The sequence below is a fragment of the Haemaphysalis longicornis genome, unplaced genomic scaffold (assembly GCF_048455015.1).
Source record: "Haemaphysalis longicornis isolate Haplotype H1 unplaced genomic scaffold, Haemaphysalis longicornis Haplotype H1 scaffold_9, whole genome shotgun sequence".
NCBI classification, from domain to species: Eukaryota; Metazoa; Arthropoda; class Arachnida; order Ixodida; family Ixodidae; genus Haemaphysalis; species Haemaphysalis longicornis.
Genome location: NW_027526460.1, coordinates 128,821,194 through 128,840,733, shown reverse-complemented (window position 1 = coordinate 128,840,733; position 19,540 = coordinate 128,821,194). Strand labels below are relative to the sequence as shown.

General features: G+C 46.8%; 1 protein-coding gene across 6 annotated transcripts in view; it reads right to left on the bottom strand.

The window, feature by feature from the left end:
* The window catches only part of LOC144153771 (pre-mRNA-splicing regulator WTAP-like), a 44,168-nt gene extending 24,737 nt beyond the window's left edge, over window positions 1–19,431 (bottom strand). Inside the window, exons 1-6 of one of the 6 annotated variants that reach the window (XM_077685492.1) lie at window positions 19,138–19,431; window positions 17,745–17,791; window positions 16,203–16,258; window positions 12,543–12,610; window positions 11,631–11,666; window positions 9,143–9,157 (exon numbers count right to left, since the gene is read on the bottom strand). In XM_077685492.1, the coding sequence (XP_077541618.1) occupies window positions 9,143–9,157; window positions 11,631–11,666; window positions 12,543–12,610; window positions 16,203–16,258; window positions 17,745–17,783 (214 nt within the window). In that variant the 5' untranslated portion in view covers window positions 17,784–17,791; window positions 19,138–19,431. Of the gene's footprint in view, window positions 1–9,142; window positions 9,158–11,630; window positions 11,667–12,542; window positions 12,611–16,202; window positions 16,259–17,744; window positions 17,792–18,526 lie in introns of all 6 variants that reach the window. The other 5 variants (XM_077685493.1, XM_077685491.1, XM_077685490.1 and 2 more) reach the window with 5 other exon arrangements.
* Between the last annotated feature and the right edge of the window lie 109 nt (window positions 19,432–19,540).

Here is a 19,540-nt window from a genome sequence, read left to right as displayed (position 1 = left end):
TTACATTGACAACTTAGCTTATCCGACACACCAATAAAGTTTGTTGTCGGCTAGTTGGTGAAGCATAAACAGCACATGGAGTGGCTGAAGTTATGCAAAATAGTATTAAAAGCTCACTAGATTAATTTTCAACTATTATCCGTATTAACTACCACCTTAAAACAAGTGCAATTTATTTACATCACACTACCAGGTATTTTATGCTTCAATGTCAACTTCTTAAATACTTACACTGGACCCAGGAAACTTTGTCCCAGCATCAAAACACTGACCACTTGGCACAATTTGTGCAATTTTAAATCTGTCTGCAATATTAAGCAACCTGAAAGGAATGCTACACAGATTTATGCACAGATCCATGGTAAGGACGCACAATTAACAATTTCGACATGTTACCAGTTCCCAACTAGTGTTTATGCGACAATCTATATTTTGCGGCAGTGACGAACACATTGTTCCTCAGGTCTGAAAAAGGACTCACACCTTCTACATTCCTTCACACTTCAATAATACAGGCATCAACCCTAAATTCTAGCTTTCAGCGTCACGTTAAAGCCCTATCGACACACATTACATGTCTACTTTACTTTTTTTCCCCCCCAACTTGTGAATCTGCACTCTTTTCTTCCCACCCCCTTCTCTCTCTGACAAAATTTCTTACCTGACAACCAAAGTCAAACATAACTGCTTGCCTTTATGACGGCTGAGTTTGCGTGCACGAGTGTTGCTTGTCACAAATATTATTACCAGATAACTAGCAGGGTTTCTATTCAGCACAAAACATGTTAATGACTGTGCTTAGCACGAGTTCTTGTATGCTTGGCTATGCTACCATGGCCTAGTTGAAAATGCATTCTGCACAACAGGAATGCGAAAATTCTGCAAGGGCCAACACTACTGTGGTCCACCTAAGTGCTTTAGGATGCAACAGTTGGAAAACATTCAGCAGAAGGTTATTTTCAGTGCCAAAGCGAAAACAACACCTATTTGATTTTACCTACATAAATACAGTTTTTTGCAAGCCATGAGCAAACTGATTGTTTGACGCATCACTTTGATGACGACCAGCATCATGCTTGCACATTTTCCAATGCACCCTTCCAATGCAACTGCAAGAGCGGAAGGAGACCGAGAAAAGCTCGTGCAGTGGCGCCACCGCAAACACTTTCCCCCACAGCTCCCCATTTTTTGCAAGGACGACAATTTGCCTAACTGTTGTGTGCGTTCATATTAGCCCTTGCAAAGTAAAAAAAAAGGAAATTGCACAAAATTTGCTAGGCAACTGCTTGAAAGAAGTGTAACCAAGGACTGAAATGTCATTTAAGGAAAACAGCGCAAGGTGTCGAAAATGAGGAAGACACCACTGACTGGTTCCCAAACGAGCAACACGCTTGACACAGTCACTTCTGGCCTACCCAACTGGACTGTCAGTTTCAGGATCCGCTACGCCCAAAGCCTTCTGTTGTCGTGCAATACTTGTTTTAACACTTGTGTTCATGCAAAAGAAGGATTGCCCAGCCATTTTCTTTAAACAGTTTATGGCAACAAGACAGTGTTGCTGCCAATATAGGGGATATGCATCAGGACCGCATCACTTGCAGCATCACCATCCGAGCGATTCAAGCAAGACTGTTGGTAAAGCTAAGCATCACTGGCAAAGAAGTTGTCTGCACAGCCCAGGGAATGGAAGCAGCACAAAAAGGATGCTGGTCTCCAGCATCCAGCACCCCCCCAGCCAAAGGAGTTTTCCCACACCGATTGTATCAACGTCCCCACTGAGAACGCACGCCATTTCTGCTGCAAAGCTGGACACGTCACCACAAAGCCACAAAGTGAAAATATGAACACACAACTACTGCCACAGAAGGCCCGCAACCCTAAATGAAAGGAAAGATGCTCAAAAAATAAAGAAACAGCACACCAAGTCATGTGTGGTATTGGAAGCCAAGCATATTATTCTATGGAGCTGGGAGAAGTATCCACTGTGCTGGCATCACCTTTTACCGTCACTGTCGACGTTTTCAGAGAGCTACTCCGCAAGGAAGGCAATACCGGAACAAGCACATCCACCATGCTCAAGAACTGCCCACAACAGATGCTACTCCCTTTTCTCGTCACACCTTCAAGTGTGCTTCTGCAAAGTGACACTGGAGAACTGTCAAAGCTTCACGCACGACAGATGCCACTGTAAAATTTCATGACAAGACCTTTTGCCCTTAGTTCCCTAATGGCACATGCTCCACCTACCGATCTTGGACACAAGTGGGTGCATGAGCTAGGCACCAGTGTATGCAATGTAAATCTTCATACCACCTCAAACATCAAGTGATTGGTACACGAGAGCTTTCCTTAAACCTCCCAGCTTCCTAAGTGTGCTTTTGTGTCTTCTTCTCTGTTGCAGTCAGCCCTCTGTTGCATTGCTACAGAAGGAACTTGACTACATAGATGGCGCATGTCAGAGATAGCAGTATCAATGTTGCCCTCAGCGGTGTGTACACAGTTCATTATTTACTGGTTTTCTTATCCTTTCCTTTTCTGTACGATTGATCGTAGAGTTGTGACGTCACTTGTGTCTTCGTATACATTACTGAACGCAAAAGAGTACGCCCAGTAGTTAGCCAGCACTCGCGCTGTCTTTTTCCTTTCTTTCGTCCGCGTCCAAGCGCTGTTTTTTTTTTTTTCCTTTCAAGTAGCGTTCTCTGGTTTCATTCTATGGCAAGGGATGCTTGCCAACCGTTGACGCGGGAAAGTCGAGGAATTTTGCTGTTGCACAGGGAACCTTTGGACGTAGAGCACAGAGAAACTTTGTTACGTTTTTTTCGGGAAATACTTAATGAAGCATATCAAAGTCTGTTGACAGCCCTTTTGGGACTTCGAACCACAACGACACTATGTCACAGACATTACACCAGCTTTGAAATTCGTCCTTGAAGAACGTCTCCCCAAAGTACTGTTGCAAGGCTGCACTCGCTGTTGTTCCTGGTGGTGGGCATCAGTGTGCTGCTGAAGGTGCAATTCTGCGTCTTTTGTTCCCCAGTGAGCCGAGCTGTCTGTTCCCAGCGACGCTTGGTATTTTGCACTTGCACTACTTGTGCAGGCGAGTTCTTTGTTACCCGTGATGCTCGGTTCCCGTGCCTGCATTTCCAGTGCTTGCTCTGCTCTGTGCCCCAGTCTGGCCGCATGTCGCCTTTCCTCCTCTTTCGTTCTGTCAGTGTTGGTGGCAGGTGCACCACTTTGCGCCTCCTTCAGTTGCTTCTTCCGCAAGTGACCCGATTCTTGCTTTTGTAAGGCGCTTGTATCTTCGCTCTTCATCAGTGAGCGGTTAGTGCCGTGAAAAACGAGATGTGGCGAGGAAGAGAACGTCTGAGATTAGTGAGCATTGGGTGGACCATGCTATGTGCCATGAGGAGATGCTGAGGCAGTGTGCGGCTGAACTGGGACGAGTCCGTACCCCAGGGGAACGCAGTAACGCATAGATCTGCTTGACTCTGTCTTGTTCCTGGTGGCCACGGCCAGGTGCTAGAGCCCCAAGGCACCATTTGGCGGCCAACGTAATAGAAACAGCCTTCTTTTGTGGACCTTACGAGAACAAGCCAAAAGTGCAGTGAGCAAGGTGCCGGCTCAAACTGAGAACTTCCAGGTTCGAATCTCAACACCCCTAATTTTTGTTTGTCACCAACTGATTTCCTTGTACGTATTGCTTTCACTTTTTCGATATCACATTTTCTCATGCACCGACTGCACAGCGCGTCAAGTGGTGGACTAACAGATTTCTTCATTGAGCTCGCACAAGAAATGTAAAATGGGTGATTGCATCAGGACCTGCAATAATTTTTGCTTGACTGCACACCCAGCTGCATTAAAGGAAGAGCATCAATTTCAATCGAGGATTTGTGAACACTGCTCTTTGAAGGAGGATCCTTCACTAAGTTAGACCTGACCGACAATATTGCAATAAAAACTTGAGTGGATGCTAGTGCTGAATGTTACTCTGGGACTGTTTCAGTGCACTTTTATTTGTGTGAGTTCTCGTATGCACCAGCTTTGTGTTAAAGGGAAATGGAAAACCTGTTGCATAGGCCAACATATGTAGCAGCGTATTCCAATTAGACATGAGTGTCACATGCCCTATTTGGCTTGACATTGATGGGCTGGATCTCGCCAATCCTCTACAAGGTTTCTGCCTTTCTTTCGGCTCCAATGCCAAGCGACGTCAAAGACTTGCAAAGTTCCTTGGGGCTGTACTACTACATTTCCTAATACATAAACCTTCCAACACTCCTATGCCTTCTGCTCTCCTTTTTTTGTTGCCTCAAAGCAATAAGCATGGTGTGAAAAGGAGGACAAAATGTGTACCACTTGAAAGCATCAAAAGCAGATTTAACGAATCTTCTCCTACCTTATGCCTCAAACACTTTTGAACATATAAAGACACGTACTGTACAACCATCATGTGAAGTTTCCTCTCAGCCCCAAGTCTAATTGGTTGATTTCCAAGAGGGTAAAGTTCATTTGCACCAACCGTCTTCTCAAGAGACCATCCTTCGGCCACGTTTCAAGTTGCGCCCTTTCTTGTGCAAATCCTGGGGTTCACGGGGTCTAAGGCCATCACGTTTGTGCCTCAATGTGACTCCAAGTCGAAGTTCATACTGAGACGCAAATCGGCTGTTAAAACCGACGGCTTTCCGATAAAAAAAAAAAAAGCACCACTGTTGATCGTAGCATTTAGTTGTTCCAAAGAGTATATGCTGTGTGAACAGCTCTCCAATCCGCTGTCTATCTTTCACCCCGTACAACAGTTTTCTGGCAGGAAACGCGCCGCCTTCACTGTAGGCTTCTCCAACAGCTATCAGAAGCCCAGGCTGAAAACGTCAGGTGCTGCCTCGCGAGGCTCCATGCACCCCAGCAATCCTAGCGGAAGCTCTGCTTAGCGCTGATTTTCACGGTGGTCACCACCGTCTGTCTGTTGGATGCAGACTGGTCCCCTTAGTTCTTGGAACGCAGCAGCCACTTGCTTCTCAGGCTGCAATGTCGTCACTGCAACTTGGTTCTAGACCAGATAGTTTGCTCAATTCACTGAACAAAAACTGGATGACAGTCTCGTTCAGCGAGTCTGGAGAACACCTGCTTGATGTGCTTCATGGCCAAAAACTTGGTCGTAGGGTTCAAGATAAACATGAATAAATCTAAAGTGATGCCAAACATGATGGAAGTGCCCTCTTTAGTCGAGATAACAAAATGCTAGAACCAGCAGAATAAAGAACAGAACATACAGAAAGCCCATATAGGCCATCAGTGCCGATCTGAACCACAAGAAAGAAATCCAACGCAGAATAGGTGTGGGTGGGGATGCACTTAGCAAGCACTCCCAAATAATAAAAAGCAGGTTATCTCTACCACAAAAAAGTGGTATGCAATCAATGCACGCTGCCGGTGCCGACAAATGAAGGCAGAAACCTGGCCCCCACTGGGAAGATCACAACTGGAAAGAAAGCTTAGTTTGACTCAACGGGACATTGGAACAAAGGATAGTAGCAGTAATGCGTAGAGACATAAAATGTGCTTCCAGGATCAGGGAACAAACTCAGGTGGAAGGTATCATAGTTCAAATTAAGAAAAGGAACGGACTTGGGCAGGCGATGTAGTGAGACGAAAGGATGAACGGTGAACCATCGGGCCACAGACTGGATACAAAGGGACAGACAGGACTAGAAGGGGGCAGCCATAGCTTGTTGGAAAGATGAATTAAGAAAGTTTGGAGGCAAAGAACGGACTCGCGTACTGCAGGAAAGGAACAGTCGGAGGTCAGTGGGGAAAAAAACTTTGTCCTGCGGTGGACCTAAGTAGGCTGTTGATGATGACGATGAAAACTAACTGTAAATAAAGCTTGTCAAACATAACTTAGGCAGGCGGGACGTAACACATCTAAGTGTTCATGTACTAATGCTTGATAACAAAATGCCACACAAAAATTCAAATTAAGAGATAACGTCAAGATGGATGAGCAGTAGAGCAAAAATTTGGCATACATTGCCGCAAAGAAATGCAGGTTCTTCCATATGCCGTGAATAAAGGAAGTATATTTGGTTGGTCCCTCCAGTCGTTGAAAAGAGGTTAGGCATTCTCTAGTGGCTGCTACGACTTTACTGCAAACCAGCGAGTAACAATTCCTAATTCCTCAATCATGCCACTATATAGACTTGTTTTTGGCTTATAAACTTTACACAGGTAGCAGGTCTACTTTAGCTAGCATACACCAGTTAGCGCACGCTCTTTTTGTAGAAGTTGTGCTGCTGAGCACAAGGACGCCGGTTTGATTCCTGGCTGCGGTGGCTGCTCTGCTGATGGAGGCAAAAAGCAAAAACGCCTGTGCGTACAACGTTTTGGCGCACATTACTAAGATCCCCAGGTGGTCGAAATTAATCCGGAGCCCTCCACTATGGTGCGCCTCATTGCCTGTGAAGTGTCGGCGCGTTAATAAATCAATCAATGCTAAGTGGGACAAGCCTATTATTCATCTACAAGCTCCCAGGCCAAAGCAGCAAGGACTGTACTCTTTGAAGCAATAGAAAAAAAAAAGGAAGCCAGAGAGAAACTGTGCCTTTCTGCAAAACCCGCAGTAACAACCCTGGCCTGCATCCAGGAAAATAGTTCGAGCGGTTTCACACGCTGCTCAAACATCAGTAAAAGAGTTGCAAGCAGAATGCAGGAGAAAAAATAAATATCCTGCGAGTTGTTCTTGCACAACTTGTGTTTTTATTCACGGCGCCAGAAGCTGACAGAATAGTTGCAGACCGGAATGGCAGGAAAGTGGGTAAAACTTCCGGACCCCACAGGGTTAAACGTGCAGATACCTACTGTGGTTGCCAAAGGCTTTTCTTGGTAATCAGAAGGTCCACAAAAAAGCTTACTGAATTCGTAAAGCAAACTACTAAAAAAATATCTATTTTGCAGCATGAAAAACTGTTCATAAATACAAGATGCTATGTGTACCACTCACAAAGCAATTTTGAATACCACCTATCTCCCCCATGCGTACATGGCACCGCTAACATTACAAGCACATCTGCACTGCGATGGCTAATAAATGCTTGCACCGACATTACCTAACATTCAAGGATAAGCACACCTTTCACTATTATACACAGTGTGGTCGACAGTCAGGACGGACGACCTTTCCAGCACCTCTAATAAATCCACAGATATTGTCATGCTAACTAGAACGTGTTTGAGCAGCACAATTTGCGATACTAAATTTTCCTGTGCCCAGAAACCCGTTTAACCCAAAAAGTGCTTTATAGCAACACCAATACGAGGTAAAATTGATATTGCAACTGGTTTAGAGTATGCGCAGACTTATATAAACATTAATCACTCACAAATGATATTGTACGCCTGCTATCGTCCACCATTTACACTTGCCATGTACAGTTACCCCTCGATGTAACGAACTTCAATGTAACGAAACCCTCGATGTACCGAACCACGGAATTTTTTGTAACTAAGTATATGCACACCATGTATTTTTACCCTCTGTGTAACGAAGTCTCGTTTGCCGGAATTTCAATGTAACAAAGTTTCACGGAGAACTAGGCACAAAATTTAAGTTGTAGAGGTAGATTTTGGGAGACGCAAGCGGCGAAATAGGGTCTCAAAAAACGTGAACGGCGAAACGGGCCGCCTAATGCTGCGGGTGCAGCGAGCCCATTGCCTACAAACTGCGTGGCGTGCATACACGGCTGGCGCACTGTTTGTTTGCCGGAGCTTAATGGTTTGCATGGGCATCAGTGTGAACTGCATGTAGCGTTTTCTCCCCGCAAAAACGCAAAACGAGCCCCGCGAGCTACAGGCGCGCTGACGCTGCCGCAGAGACCACCCGCGCGATGTGGGTAGCTCCAGCAACCGCTTCTTTACCGCTCGCTGAAACGCAACTCGAGGGGCAAATGAGAGGGGCACCTGAGAAAAAAAGCGGATAACGTGGGCGAAACTTTCACTGTAAAACGTCACACGCGCCACTTATGAAAGCGCCCATCAAATATCCTCCTCCGCAGTAAGCCTAATTGCCTCTGGCAGGGCCACCGCCGCTTTGCCCTTCGTTCGAGTTCGCTCATGCTTGTTGGGTTTCATCGTTCCAGCAAGCATTTGTGAATTTTTATGAGCCTTGCAAGCGCGTTTTTTTCACACCGTGTCCGCAATTGCGCGCCGGCAGCGGCTTCTGCCTTGGCCACGAAGTGACTCGCGCTGCGTGCGGCAGTGGGAGGAGCCTGACCAGTTTCACCAATGGGGAGGCACGCACCCTATGGCGGGAGCTTCAAAGCGCTCAGGGATGCGGGCTGGCCCCGCCAGAGACGATTAGGCTTACCGCCGCGGAGGATATTTGATGGCTGCTTTCGTAAGTGGCGCCGACGCTTTACAGAGAAAATTTCGTCCACATTACCCGCTTTTTTTCTCGCATGCCCCTCTCATTTGCCCCTCGAGTTGCATTTCAGCGAGCAGTTAGAAGCGGTCGCTGGAGCTACCCGCATCGCGTGGGTGGTCTCTGCAGCTGCATCAGTGCGCCTGTGGCTTGCAGAGTGCGTTTTAGCGGGGAGAAAACGCTCCATGCGGTTCCCGAAGATGCCCGCGTAGACGATTAAGCTCCGACAGAAACAAAAACAATGCGCCAGCCGTGTATGCACGCCAAGTTTTCTTTTTTCAAGGGATGAACACTTCATTAAAGCCGCGAATTTCAATGTAGTGAAATTTCAATGTAACGAAGTAAATTACGAATTTTACTGACTTCGTAACATGGAGCTTTAACTGTATTTGCCATTATCTCCCCACGCCTCAGCTATTGCTATTGCCAAGTTTTCTAAACTTTCAATTTTTCTGTTTTAAGAACTTTAATTTTACTGAAGTTATTTCACTTGCACTGCTGCTACCACAATTAATGACACGTCAGGATCATCGTGGTTTTTGTCAATGCGTTGAAAGTCTCCACTAACACAGATTAACAAACGAATGCCTAGTCAACGAGGTTAACATTGTGTCACACACGCTGGATTTTTCGTCAACTAAGCTACCACACCAGAGCTTGTTCCCAACATCCTCTACATGCCAGGCATTAGCGAACACGGTTTATTGTAGGTAACAATGCCCTTACCTGTCTGGAGGCCACCTAACAAAGCAAAAACAAGATACAATTACACCAAGGCAATCTTTCCTGTCATCAATTTCTATTCGAATTTAACCAACAGGTGGCTTGGGATAATAGGCACTGTTCTGAGACAAGCTGCACGAGCTTGTAGAATTATCCAATCATCGAAAAAAAAAGAAATTCCAACAAATCAATGATGTCCATGGTATACCCGTGTCTTAAAATGCCTTGCCAAGAAAAAGTGGCTATCGCTTCGTACTGCAAAGTTGACTCATACAGCTGAACCTGCCTCGGGGCACTGAGGGAAATGGCCAGTGATTACACAAAAATTCAAAGAAAAGCAAAAGAAATTCTAAAGTGTTGCAAATGAACCGCAAGAATTATCCCCCCAGCCCCTTCTTGTTTTCCACTGCAACCCTATCCCTCACACTTGTAGAGGATCTCGCACACTAAATGTGCCATCTAAACTAAACTTTTGGAAAAGCCTGTGCTTGTGCTACTGATGCAACTGTTCCTAAATTCGACTACCACCTTCAATTTCCCCTGAACACCATTAGAATAGGCTTCTTTTGGCATTATAAAGGTCAACTGCTCAGTTTTCTTCACCATGTGGTGCCGACGACATGACTGCCAGAATCTTGAAAAGCACTAATGTATTAATCTTCTGCAATCATATTAGCTGGGATATTCGAAAAGATTAGATTTATTCATAAATCCAGCAATAAACGTTCCACACGTAACCATCAGCCAATATTGCTAACCAGCATTCCACACAAGATTACCAAATGTAAAAGCTTCTCTAATCTAATAGGTTTCTTCGAGTCATCTTTTATGGCTTGTTTCTCCGAGTCATCTTTTATATGGCTTACCAGCACAGCTTGTAGAAATTTTTTTTCCTAGCAAAACACGGTTAATAATGGTCACTAATAAGAGTCACTGCCTCCTGTATCAAGGGTTAGGGGACAATTGTATTTACTTAGATTTCAACAAGCCTTTGATTAAATGTCACGTAACTTGCTCCTTTATAAGCTAAGCAAGCTTCATTTCAGTGAGAACATTTTAATGTGCATAAAAGTTTTGTAATAACTCATCGTTCCCAGTTTCCCTCTGTCAGCCATAATACACCAATATCAGTAACACATGGTGTACCACAGGGGTTGGTGATTGCCTCTCTTCTATTCCTCATACACATACCCATTGAAGGGACCCAGAAAAGCCTTTTGTAAAAGTTACAAAATGCCTTTATTGTCGCGTAGTACCAATATAGCGATGCAATGCCGTTGGAATTATTGATCTACATTCAGTATTAGCTGCGCCAGAAGCAATTAAGTGCACCTCTCCCCCCTTGCCGATTGATTCCTCCTCCCTCTCTGCTTCTTTCAAAGCAGCTGGAAACACTGGGAATAGCCATGTGACATCGCGATGCTCGACTTCCGTTCTCCGCTAGCTACATTCCTGCGCCTAGGTACGCGTCAATCGCTGCAGACCCGCCTTTGCCTCGGGATCGCGCAGGAAGGAGGAAGAGCAACTGGAAGCCAATGGCAGTGACATTGCCGGCGACCGACGATCGGCCGAATCAGGGGGGCGCCTTGCCATTGCGTCAGCCGCGGTCGGCTCGCTGCGGCGGCGCGCTCATCGGCTGAGAAAAGCCATCTTCAAAAATTGTTTACAAATTATCCGTACAACGTATGGGGCTCACATTTGGCTCAAAAATCCCGTTATGTGTTCTACCACCTGAATGCATTTCATTGCCACCTTCACAAAGCTTTTCTGGGTCCCTTTAATGATTTGCCTAAAATGTTATGTTGTCAAACAATTTGCAGGTGATTGTGCTGCCTATCGAGAAATAGATAGTTCTAGTTATACCACCCCCTAAAACCAGATCTTGCTGCTATTTCCAACTGGTGCTATCTGTACCGGATAACCCTGAACGTCTCCAAATGCAGGGCAGCGAGGCGTTTGCATCGTCAAAGCATGTGCCTATCCTTGTTTAACATGCATAGAAAATCATCACCACCTGTTACATGATACAATTATCTGGGCATTTTCTTAACATCCCACTTTTCCTGGAATGAACATGTAACGCATTATCATTATGTTATATTATAACGCCATTATAATGTTATAATAATATAACATTATTATCATTATGGTATAGCATAATCACTGTTCCATGGTACCAGCCGACATAACACTGCTTCTTTCCAGATAATTTGTTACTCCAAAGCTGAGTACGCAGCCTCAACATGGAAACCGAATACCAAATCGCTAGCACGTGCCCTGGAAGCTGTTCAAAATTATGCTGCACGTTTCAACCTCTGCAACTATCAGCGGCTTTGACGGAACAAACTGCAGTGGTTAGTATTCAGCCTAGTTGCAACGAAAATGCAGACACCCGATACAAGAGCAGCGATTAGGGGTTCAGCTCGACCTACAAACGCCAAGGCGTGTGAATGCAGAGTAAGTATTTACAATGAAAGCCAAGGTTACGTACCCTCCCGGCCTTGCTGGCTCATCCTCCAAGTAGTAACTGGAAGGGAAGAGTACCCTTCCAGGTGACTCGGGCTCAGTGCAGGCCAACAACTATGCCCCTATACTTTTACACAAGATATCTGGTGACGCGCGATAGAAGCAACAGTAACATCTGGGCATCACACAGACATATTAGCGTTAGGAATGTGCAACTTGAAGTAGAAATCGACTTTAACTGGTAACTTCTTTCTCTTCAATGGAAGCTGCGTACTTGGGCGAGCTATTTCTGTTCAGGACTATCGATGGCATCATGGCAGTTTTTGGTTAGGATCACAAAAAAATTAACAACATGAGTAGCGTTGCTTTCTCTTGCACACAAGTGTTCACAAAACAAAACAAAAAAGCATAAAATACCTGGTACCACAAGCATGCAATAGAAAAAAAACATAAAAACATCTCCTACATAAAGCTGGTGAATTACAACAAGCAGTGCTGCACTATTACGATAGACGGCGACTGCTTTCTGCTACTTTTATGCAAGTTATTGTTGTCAAAGGTCTTAGAGAACTGCTACCAACTGCAATGGCATTACTTGTGTAAAAATTTTCCGTCTCCATTTTGAAAATCAGGAGCCATTCTGCCCATTTCTAATTCTATTTTCCTTGTAAAGTACATATGTGTACTCCGCTGAATTTAAACGTTCTGGCATTTTCCCGCCACATCCCAAGCTAAAGCATAGCATTCAGATACTACCAGCAGTCTCACGAGGCCTGCTCTGTTGCAAGCCCATTCGTGGCAATAAAGGCCAGCATCTTTGACCCCGTCTCCCATGCCAGCTTGGGGAAGGGAGGTACCTAGCTCCACCGCTGACAGGGAACACTTTCCCCCGACCTTTCCCCGTATCTCTCTCCAAGGACAAATGAACAGGGCTTACGACTGCTGGCTGCCGAACTTCCTGCTTGGCTTTCGAGGTACTCCACATAGCTCTCTTGCTCCTTCCATCTGCAACAGAAACACAATACACGCCTGTTGTGAAGCGCTCAACCCACAAATGTGTGCTTAGAACCACTACTGGGTTCCACTTGAATGCTTTTCAGGTCACAAAACTTCACCACTGTATGGGAGAGCTCAGTATGTCGCCAAGAGTGGCCGCAACACAGCAGTAACGAATCTGCCGGCCTTACCGATGCAACAGGGAAAAAAGGCTACACTACTGTTGGAAGCTGGCGCTTTTAAGCTTTCACTGCAAGAAAGCGCATGCTCGCGAGCAGCGTTTTGATGCTACTGACATTACTAGAACTAACGAGGACATCGTAAGGAGGCGCATACTGTCACTAGAAGAGAGAAGAGAGTGAATGAGGCACCGCAAATAAATCGTGGTTTTGTCTACCTCTCCACTCATTGCACGCACCTGATAAATTTGCCTTCGATAGTTTGCACCTTCACCGAAAGAAATGTGTTGCCAGTCTGGAAAATACCAGATACACCGCGTGCTGAAGCTCTCAACCCCCCTGGCTCACTCTAAAAGAGAAGCTGTTGGTCTCCTCATAGGCGGCAACGATACGTGAGCCACTGGACCCAGTCACTCCATGAATGAGGAGTTCGCGCACTAGAAATTGCATTGCAAAGAAGGCCTACAAGACCAAGTTATGCTATTGGTCTATAGGCTCATATTACAAATACTCCAATACACTTGCAGGCACAATGGGTGCCCCGCGTATATTGAGACAAGTGGCCGAGATTATTTGGGGAAGCCCTCTTGACCGGGACACACAGGAAAGAAATAGCTCAGCTCACGTCAGAAGCTCCCCCGTCAAAGAAGAGATACGTGCACAAAGGTTCAGTTCAAAGGCTTGGGATAAAACTTGTTGCTCGACCACCTAGCTAACTTGAACCTGCCGCGTCACCCGCATTCCAAAGGTAACAGTAGGAACGCCTATTTCGGCAGCTTATCCGTGGGGCGACGCACGCAAGCGGTGCTCCACCTTACGTCACTCTTCGAGCTTGATAGGTACACACTGACGAAACTAAGGCGCAGGAGTGTTACCTTATGATGTGTAGGAAAACCCTGGTGATTGTTTAATATTTTCACCAAGCGGCACTGCCAAATGGCTCACTGCCCAAGAACACGTGGAAAAAAGGTGGATACAGGAGAGTGGTTCGCCATTTTTGGCTACCCGACAGCAACGTCATACAGGCAGCTTTGCTTGAACACTTAATGAATGTGAATTTTCAGTGCGAGAGACAAAGCCGATATTAAAGAAAGCGACTATCCATTTGCATTTTCCCGCACTCAAATTCCTTCCCACATTTGTCGCAATGCAAGGATAGAAAGCTTTCTAAGCACAGAAGCATAATTGATCTAAGCACAGAAGCATAATTGATCACCAAAAAAACAACACGAAGAAATCCTAAGGTGTTATGCACTGGGCTTTTGACCGCGCGGCAGCGCCAACGCCATTTGTTTGGTTGCATTCTGCCACGCGGGCACCACGTTTCCCAACATGAAACGTGGTTTGCAGCATGGTGTTGGCACGAACGTTTGTGTGGGCAGTGTTTTATCCGCAATTCATGGGTTTGCGAATGCCTTGTCATAAGGAGTAGCAAGCGTAGGTTTTACTTCTAAATTCTGGACTGCACTGTTCACAATTCCTACAACCGCAGACGCGAAGTAGGCCGCACAACAAAAGAAATGCGTTTTTTTTTTTTCTGCTTCATAGTGAAGGCTAGGCCAGTGCGTGAAGAGGATCTTCACGCAACAAATTCGCAAAGGAGTTGTTGATGATGGGGCTAATCAGTACCGAAACTGCTGCGCCCGTTTCATTTCAAGTGGGGACGAAGGACGTCGAAGATTTCACCTCACACCTCGTAACATGCTTGAAACATTGCGTAATGCTTGAAATGGTCACTAATTAAGCTAGCCAGGGCACTTTATGGATTGATGAACCTGACTAAGCACCCAGCCTCAACCTGGGCGGGTTTCGTGCTGAATGCACAAACGTGCAATGCCACTTGTCAGGCAATTGTGGGCATCTAACTCTTTTGTTTTCTTCGACTGTTCTCTAGTGACCAAGTGTGTTCCGTGATAACGCACCAAAGCTTGACATTGGGCATGCAATTTGACTACTTCAAAAACAGCGCAGAGATGAAGATGTATGGAGTAACAAACTACAGTGCTTTTGTTTATCACTTGTCTTTGCACTGTTTATGAAGTAGTCAAAGCATGTTCTGTGATCTTGTTCTGCTTATAATTTCCGCTTCGTGTACACAAAAAAAAAAAAAAAAAAAAAGGCACTTGAAAATCATCAATGGAATCTTTGTCACCCCAGGTGGAATCTATGCCGTAGTCACCGCACCTAGTTTTATCACGTAAGTATCTCGCAATCGTTCCCTCCCCAGACCCTTTGTGTAATCGCTCAGCTTCATTGGGAACTCAGTTGGAGGACGACCACGCGTTCAATGCGTTAGAACACTGACGCCAAAGCACCACCCCGTCCCTCGCACTCCTCAAGAAGTGCGCAGCAGGCCTGGGTGGCACGGTAAAACCAGCGCTTTGTCTCACACGCCACCACCACAAAATATCATCACAGCCTTGGGTGGAGAGATTTTCCCAACTCGACCGGCGGTCGTTTGAAGCAACGCAAGAAATAAGGAAATCAGCGCATGGGGACGACACTGAGATGGCACGAAGTGGCCTGTGATCCGCGCCTGCCCAACCGTACAAGTGGAGTAGGTGCCACTGCACAGGTAGCCCTTCCGTGCAGTTCAGTAGCCAGGGCATAAGGTATGTCCCCAGTTCTAAGTGAACAGCTCTTGGGTCCTCACTCATTCGTGACCCTGAATCCTGGTTCAACGTATTTTACTTGGCGGTGTTGATGCACTACGCGGGAGTTTCCAGGCGGTGGAAATTAATCTGGAGGCCTCCACCACTACGGTGTGCCTCCTAGCCAAGGTGAATCAAACCTCCCAATTTAATTTTAATTCACATAGCATTGAAAAAAAAAAAAAACACGAGGAGAAATAACAGCACCAACAATTTCATGCAAATCATTCCGTCTAAAACTTCAGCGGCATGCGCATAAAACTCCTGCACTGCACCCCTCCCCACATGCCCGGCAGTGCCCTGGCACAAGCTTTTGCCTCTATATCAACCTTTGGCCAGTTTCATGACCAGACAAGCACCAATGAATACTGGTGGTGGCAACACGTTACACAAGATAGACATGGTTGACAGAGCACTGCCACAGTGACAACAGTACACAGACATAAAACCAAGAGCTCAATGCACTGATAGCAGGGAACAAAAGACCACAGTAGAAATGCTTCAGAAAGAGTTTGTCTCGCATTTCAACTATGCGTGGGTGGTGCACGCCCATTATGACTAACATTGCAAGTGGCCTGAAAGCAAACTCAAATGCACTGGTGAGTTAGCCAAAGATGACATGGTTGATGGCACATGCTATTTCAAGCAGCATTTGACTACGTGAAGCTCATCTTTACTGCACAAGGTTCTGGTCAGCAGTGGTTGTAATGCATGCATGATTCTCGTCCCTTCCTGTGAACCCTCTAAAGAAGTGCAAGAAATGCGGCTCACTTTGCAATCAGCTCCTCTTTGGACAATCGTTCCAACTCCTCCTTGGGCAGCTGCACCTGAGAGTAGGGAAGGAGTCAGAGAGAGATCAATGAAACCACCAAGAAAAACCAAGGGCCAAACACGGACAGAAGTAATGAAGGGAAAAGTCAATCTACACAATGTTTCACAAATCCTTCTTAGCTTGTTCCCTATTCCAATAAATAAACGTGAAGGCCCAATTTGGAGCAGTGCAGGCATTGCCACAGAAGGCACCGGCTAGCTTTCCAGTCTGGGTGGACATGACAGAACTTAGGTGCTACCTATTTGCCAGGCTGGGATGAAACCAAGCAAAGCAGCCTTCCATGCTACACAGGCATGTAAGCCCACCAGCCTCATTCGGGCCGAAAAAATCTCACACAAGGTCTCCGAGACAAGGCATCAAAGATATAGCAAACTGTTTCGAGAGTCATGCTGGATGAAACAAGCTTCATGTACGCTTAATGCAAGTGTCTGTGCAAGCTGCCGCATTGAACGGCTACCAGTGGTATTTTTATACAGAACATAACATGATTCGTACAATATAAAATGTCAGGTAATGAACTTGTGGTAATAACAGCAAACTGGGTCCTACATGTTTTCAAGATAGTTTTTTTGCCTACAAAATGCCTCAACTTTCTGGCACCGTCCTTGAACGACGTGAACGCCTTTTGTAATCATGTACGACACGAAGGAGCCAAAAGCATCAACTGGATAATATTGTTACACATAATTTGGTTCGCTTGCTTGAATTCAAATCACACTGCCGACCATCAGCAGGTGCGCGCGAAACAGCGAGACTAGGAATCGGTTAACCAGAGCTTGGAATGGGGCTAGCTGGTTTTTGAATCGAAACGCTGCTGGTGCTAAGCTGGACGAAGTCCAAAGGATTACACAAACAAGTGGAATCAGTCCCACGGTTTCATTGCGGCGCTAACACAATGAGCCAACAGTGCCCAGGTTCATGTGACACAGCCAAGCTCAATGCTGACCAAGCTGGCCTAAACCAAACTAACCTGAACGACAACACTGCTCTTGCCTGGTGCAACCCAAAAGGCAGAATAAAGAGGCAGCACATCATTTAATGCCATCGATTTTTCTTCCCCCATACATGATCTAGCAAAAAATGTGTTCATGGCCTGGTACACCAGGCTAATAGTAGTACATTCGAAATGAGAATTTAAATAAAATAATGCTAATCCTAGTTTGCAGTGCACACTCAACCCCCCACCCCCGCCCTTTCTTAAAACACGCACCTTGTTTCTACACGTTTTTACACAAGAATCGTATAGCTGACAAATCCAAAGAGTAAACTGCACTTGACCAGCCTAGCCACAAGGCCACCGAGGGAAATTTTGGTTGATGCGTTCAGGTTTGTGCTGCCAGAGTTTCAACAGCAAACCGCAGACGACGGAGCTCAACATAGGAAAAACACAAAATTTGCTCGCTGCAATCGAGACGTCCGCAATGCAGGGGGATCTGCGACGAGTGCGTCCACGCAATGTGCAAAACGGAACACCAACTCACCCGTTGTGGCGGCGGTGCTTCAGAACCTACCATGCTCATTTAGTCCCCTGCAAAACAACAACAGACAAAGTGTAACGTCCACACACCGTACGACGCCAGCCGTTCCGTTAGCCACATCAGCGAGCACACCGCGCGGCTCTGAGCATGCATGAACTGCACGCTACGCGCTCACTGCACCAAAACCCAAGCCGTATGCAGTGAGCATTTTCTGCTGCAAAACGCAACCACTCCAGCGGGGGGTCTGGACTGTACCAGGTGAGAGGTCCTGGGAGTTCCAGAATCTTGGCAGCACATTAATCTTTTTCTCTTCAAGCACAACAATCCTGCTAGGATATTAGGATGGACTGAGACGGCAGATTTCCTGGGACGAGGCACAAACTTCCCGCATTTTTCCTCTTTCAGCACAAAACGCAGAAATTGGCCACAGCGAACCTCGCACTTGAAATCAGCAGACGCCAAGGGTCTCAACATTGTACTACATGAATAAAAAACACGAAGGCGAGCCCGATTTTCGTTACGAGCCATCGTGCTTCCTGTTTCCTCCTTGATTGCCAAAGCTGGCAGACATGATCCTTTAGAAGTCGACGGATCTTTCTGCAACCAGGGAACGCGATCATCGCGTACGAGTTGAGTCAAGGTGCAGTGGCTTAAAAAAATTCTGGGCAGCTGGCGAGAAAGTAGGAACGCTCAGTGCCGAAATTACGATTACCAGCTGCTAAGCACGGCCTGCAAAGAGAGCCGTTCGCGAAAAGGCTAGCGCGCGCGCAGGGTGCTGACCGTACCAGAGGCCCCAAAAGCGCGCGATCAATCGTCACTCCAGTTCTGCGGCCCTTCTCTTTCTCTAGTTCCGCTCTCAGCCTGCCTCTAGGGTGGCTCAGAAGCAAGAGTTCGCGTAATAAGAGTCAGGGGCGGGTGGAACTCCCGCACGCCCTCGGCGCAGAAGCAGCGTCCCGCGGCCGAAAAGCGTGGGCAGTTTTCGGGGGCTTATGGCAGGGCGGCGGGGTCTGCAGCGCCAGTTTCCGTGGCAACCGGGGCAGCATCCGGCTACAGGGCTCTCGTGGAAGTTCTCGAGTGTTCCCAAATGATCCGCGCCGCTGCTGCGGGCAAACCGCAAGCGATCCAAGGGAAGCGGCGATCGCAGGACTCCGACATGGTGTCCGCAGGGACCAACGAACCGCAGTCGCTCCGTGGATGCATGACTCGCCGAGTCGCCGCCGACGGCGCATAAATGGCAGCCACTGGTCGCAAACGCGCAAAGGTTGAACGCCGATGTTCAAGGGAGACGGCGCCGCCAAAGCCGGGTCGCGGAAACGTTATTTCACCTCTGGGAGGCGCGAGTGATTGGCAAGTTCGACATGAGGGGTCCGAAATCAGTCAAGCTGCCGAGCCAAACCTCTTTTTAGGCTTATCGGACGCTTCGGGAACGAATCGAACGTGGCAGTACTTGTCCGGGCCGACGCAGGTCCCGCAGGGGCTGCCCAAAGCGTCGCTGCGCTTGAAGAGGACTCACTTAGGCAGTCAGTCTGGAGCACAGGTCCGACTTGGCCGCTAATCGCAAGCTTGAGCAGTCCGAATCGCCGAAGCACAAGCGTACGACGCCATCGCGGTTCGCGTTCTTCAATGTTGCTGACCCTCGTTGCGCCGGTGGCGAAGAGAAAGAAGGCGCGCTGATTTCCCCAAACATTCCCCGAAAATCCCAAGATATTCCCTTGTTGACGGCCCGGCGAGCGCGGGAAACGCCGCATCTGCTAGAAAATTACGCGCTCAATAATTTATATTCACAGGGAACACAAATT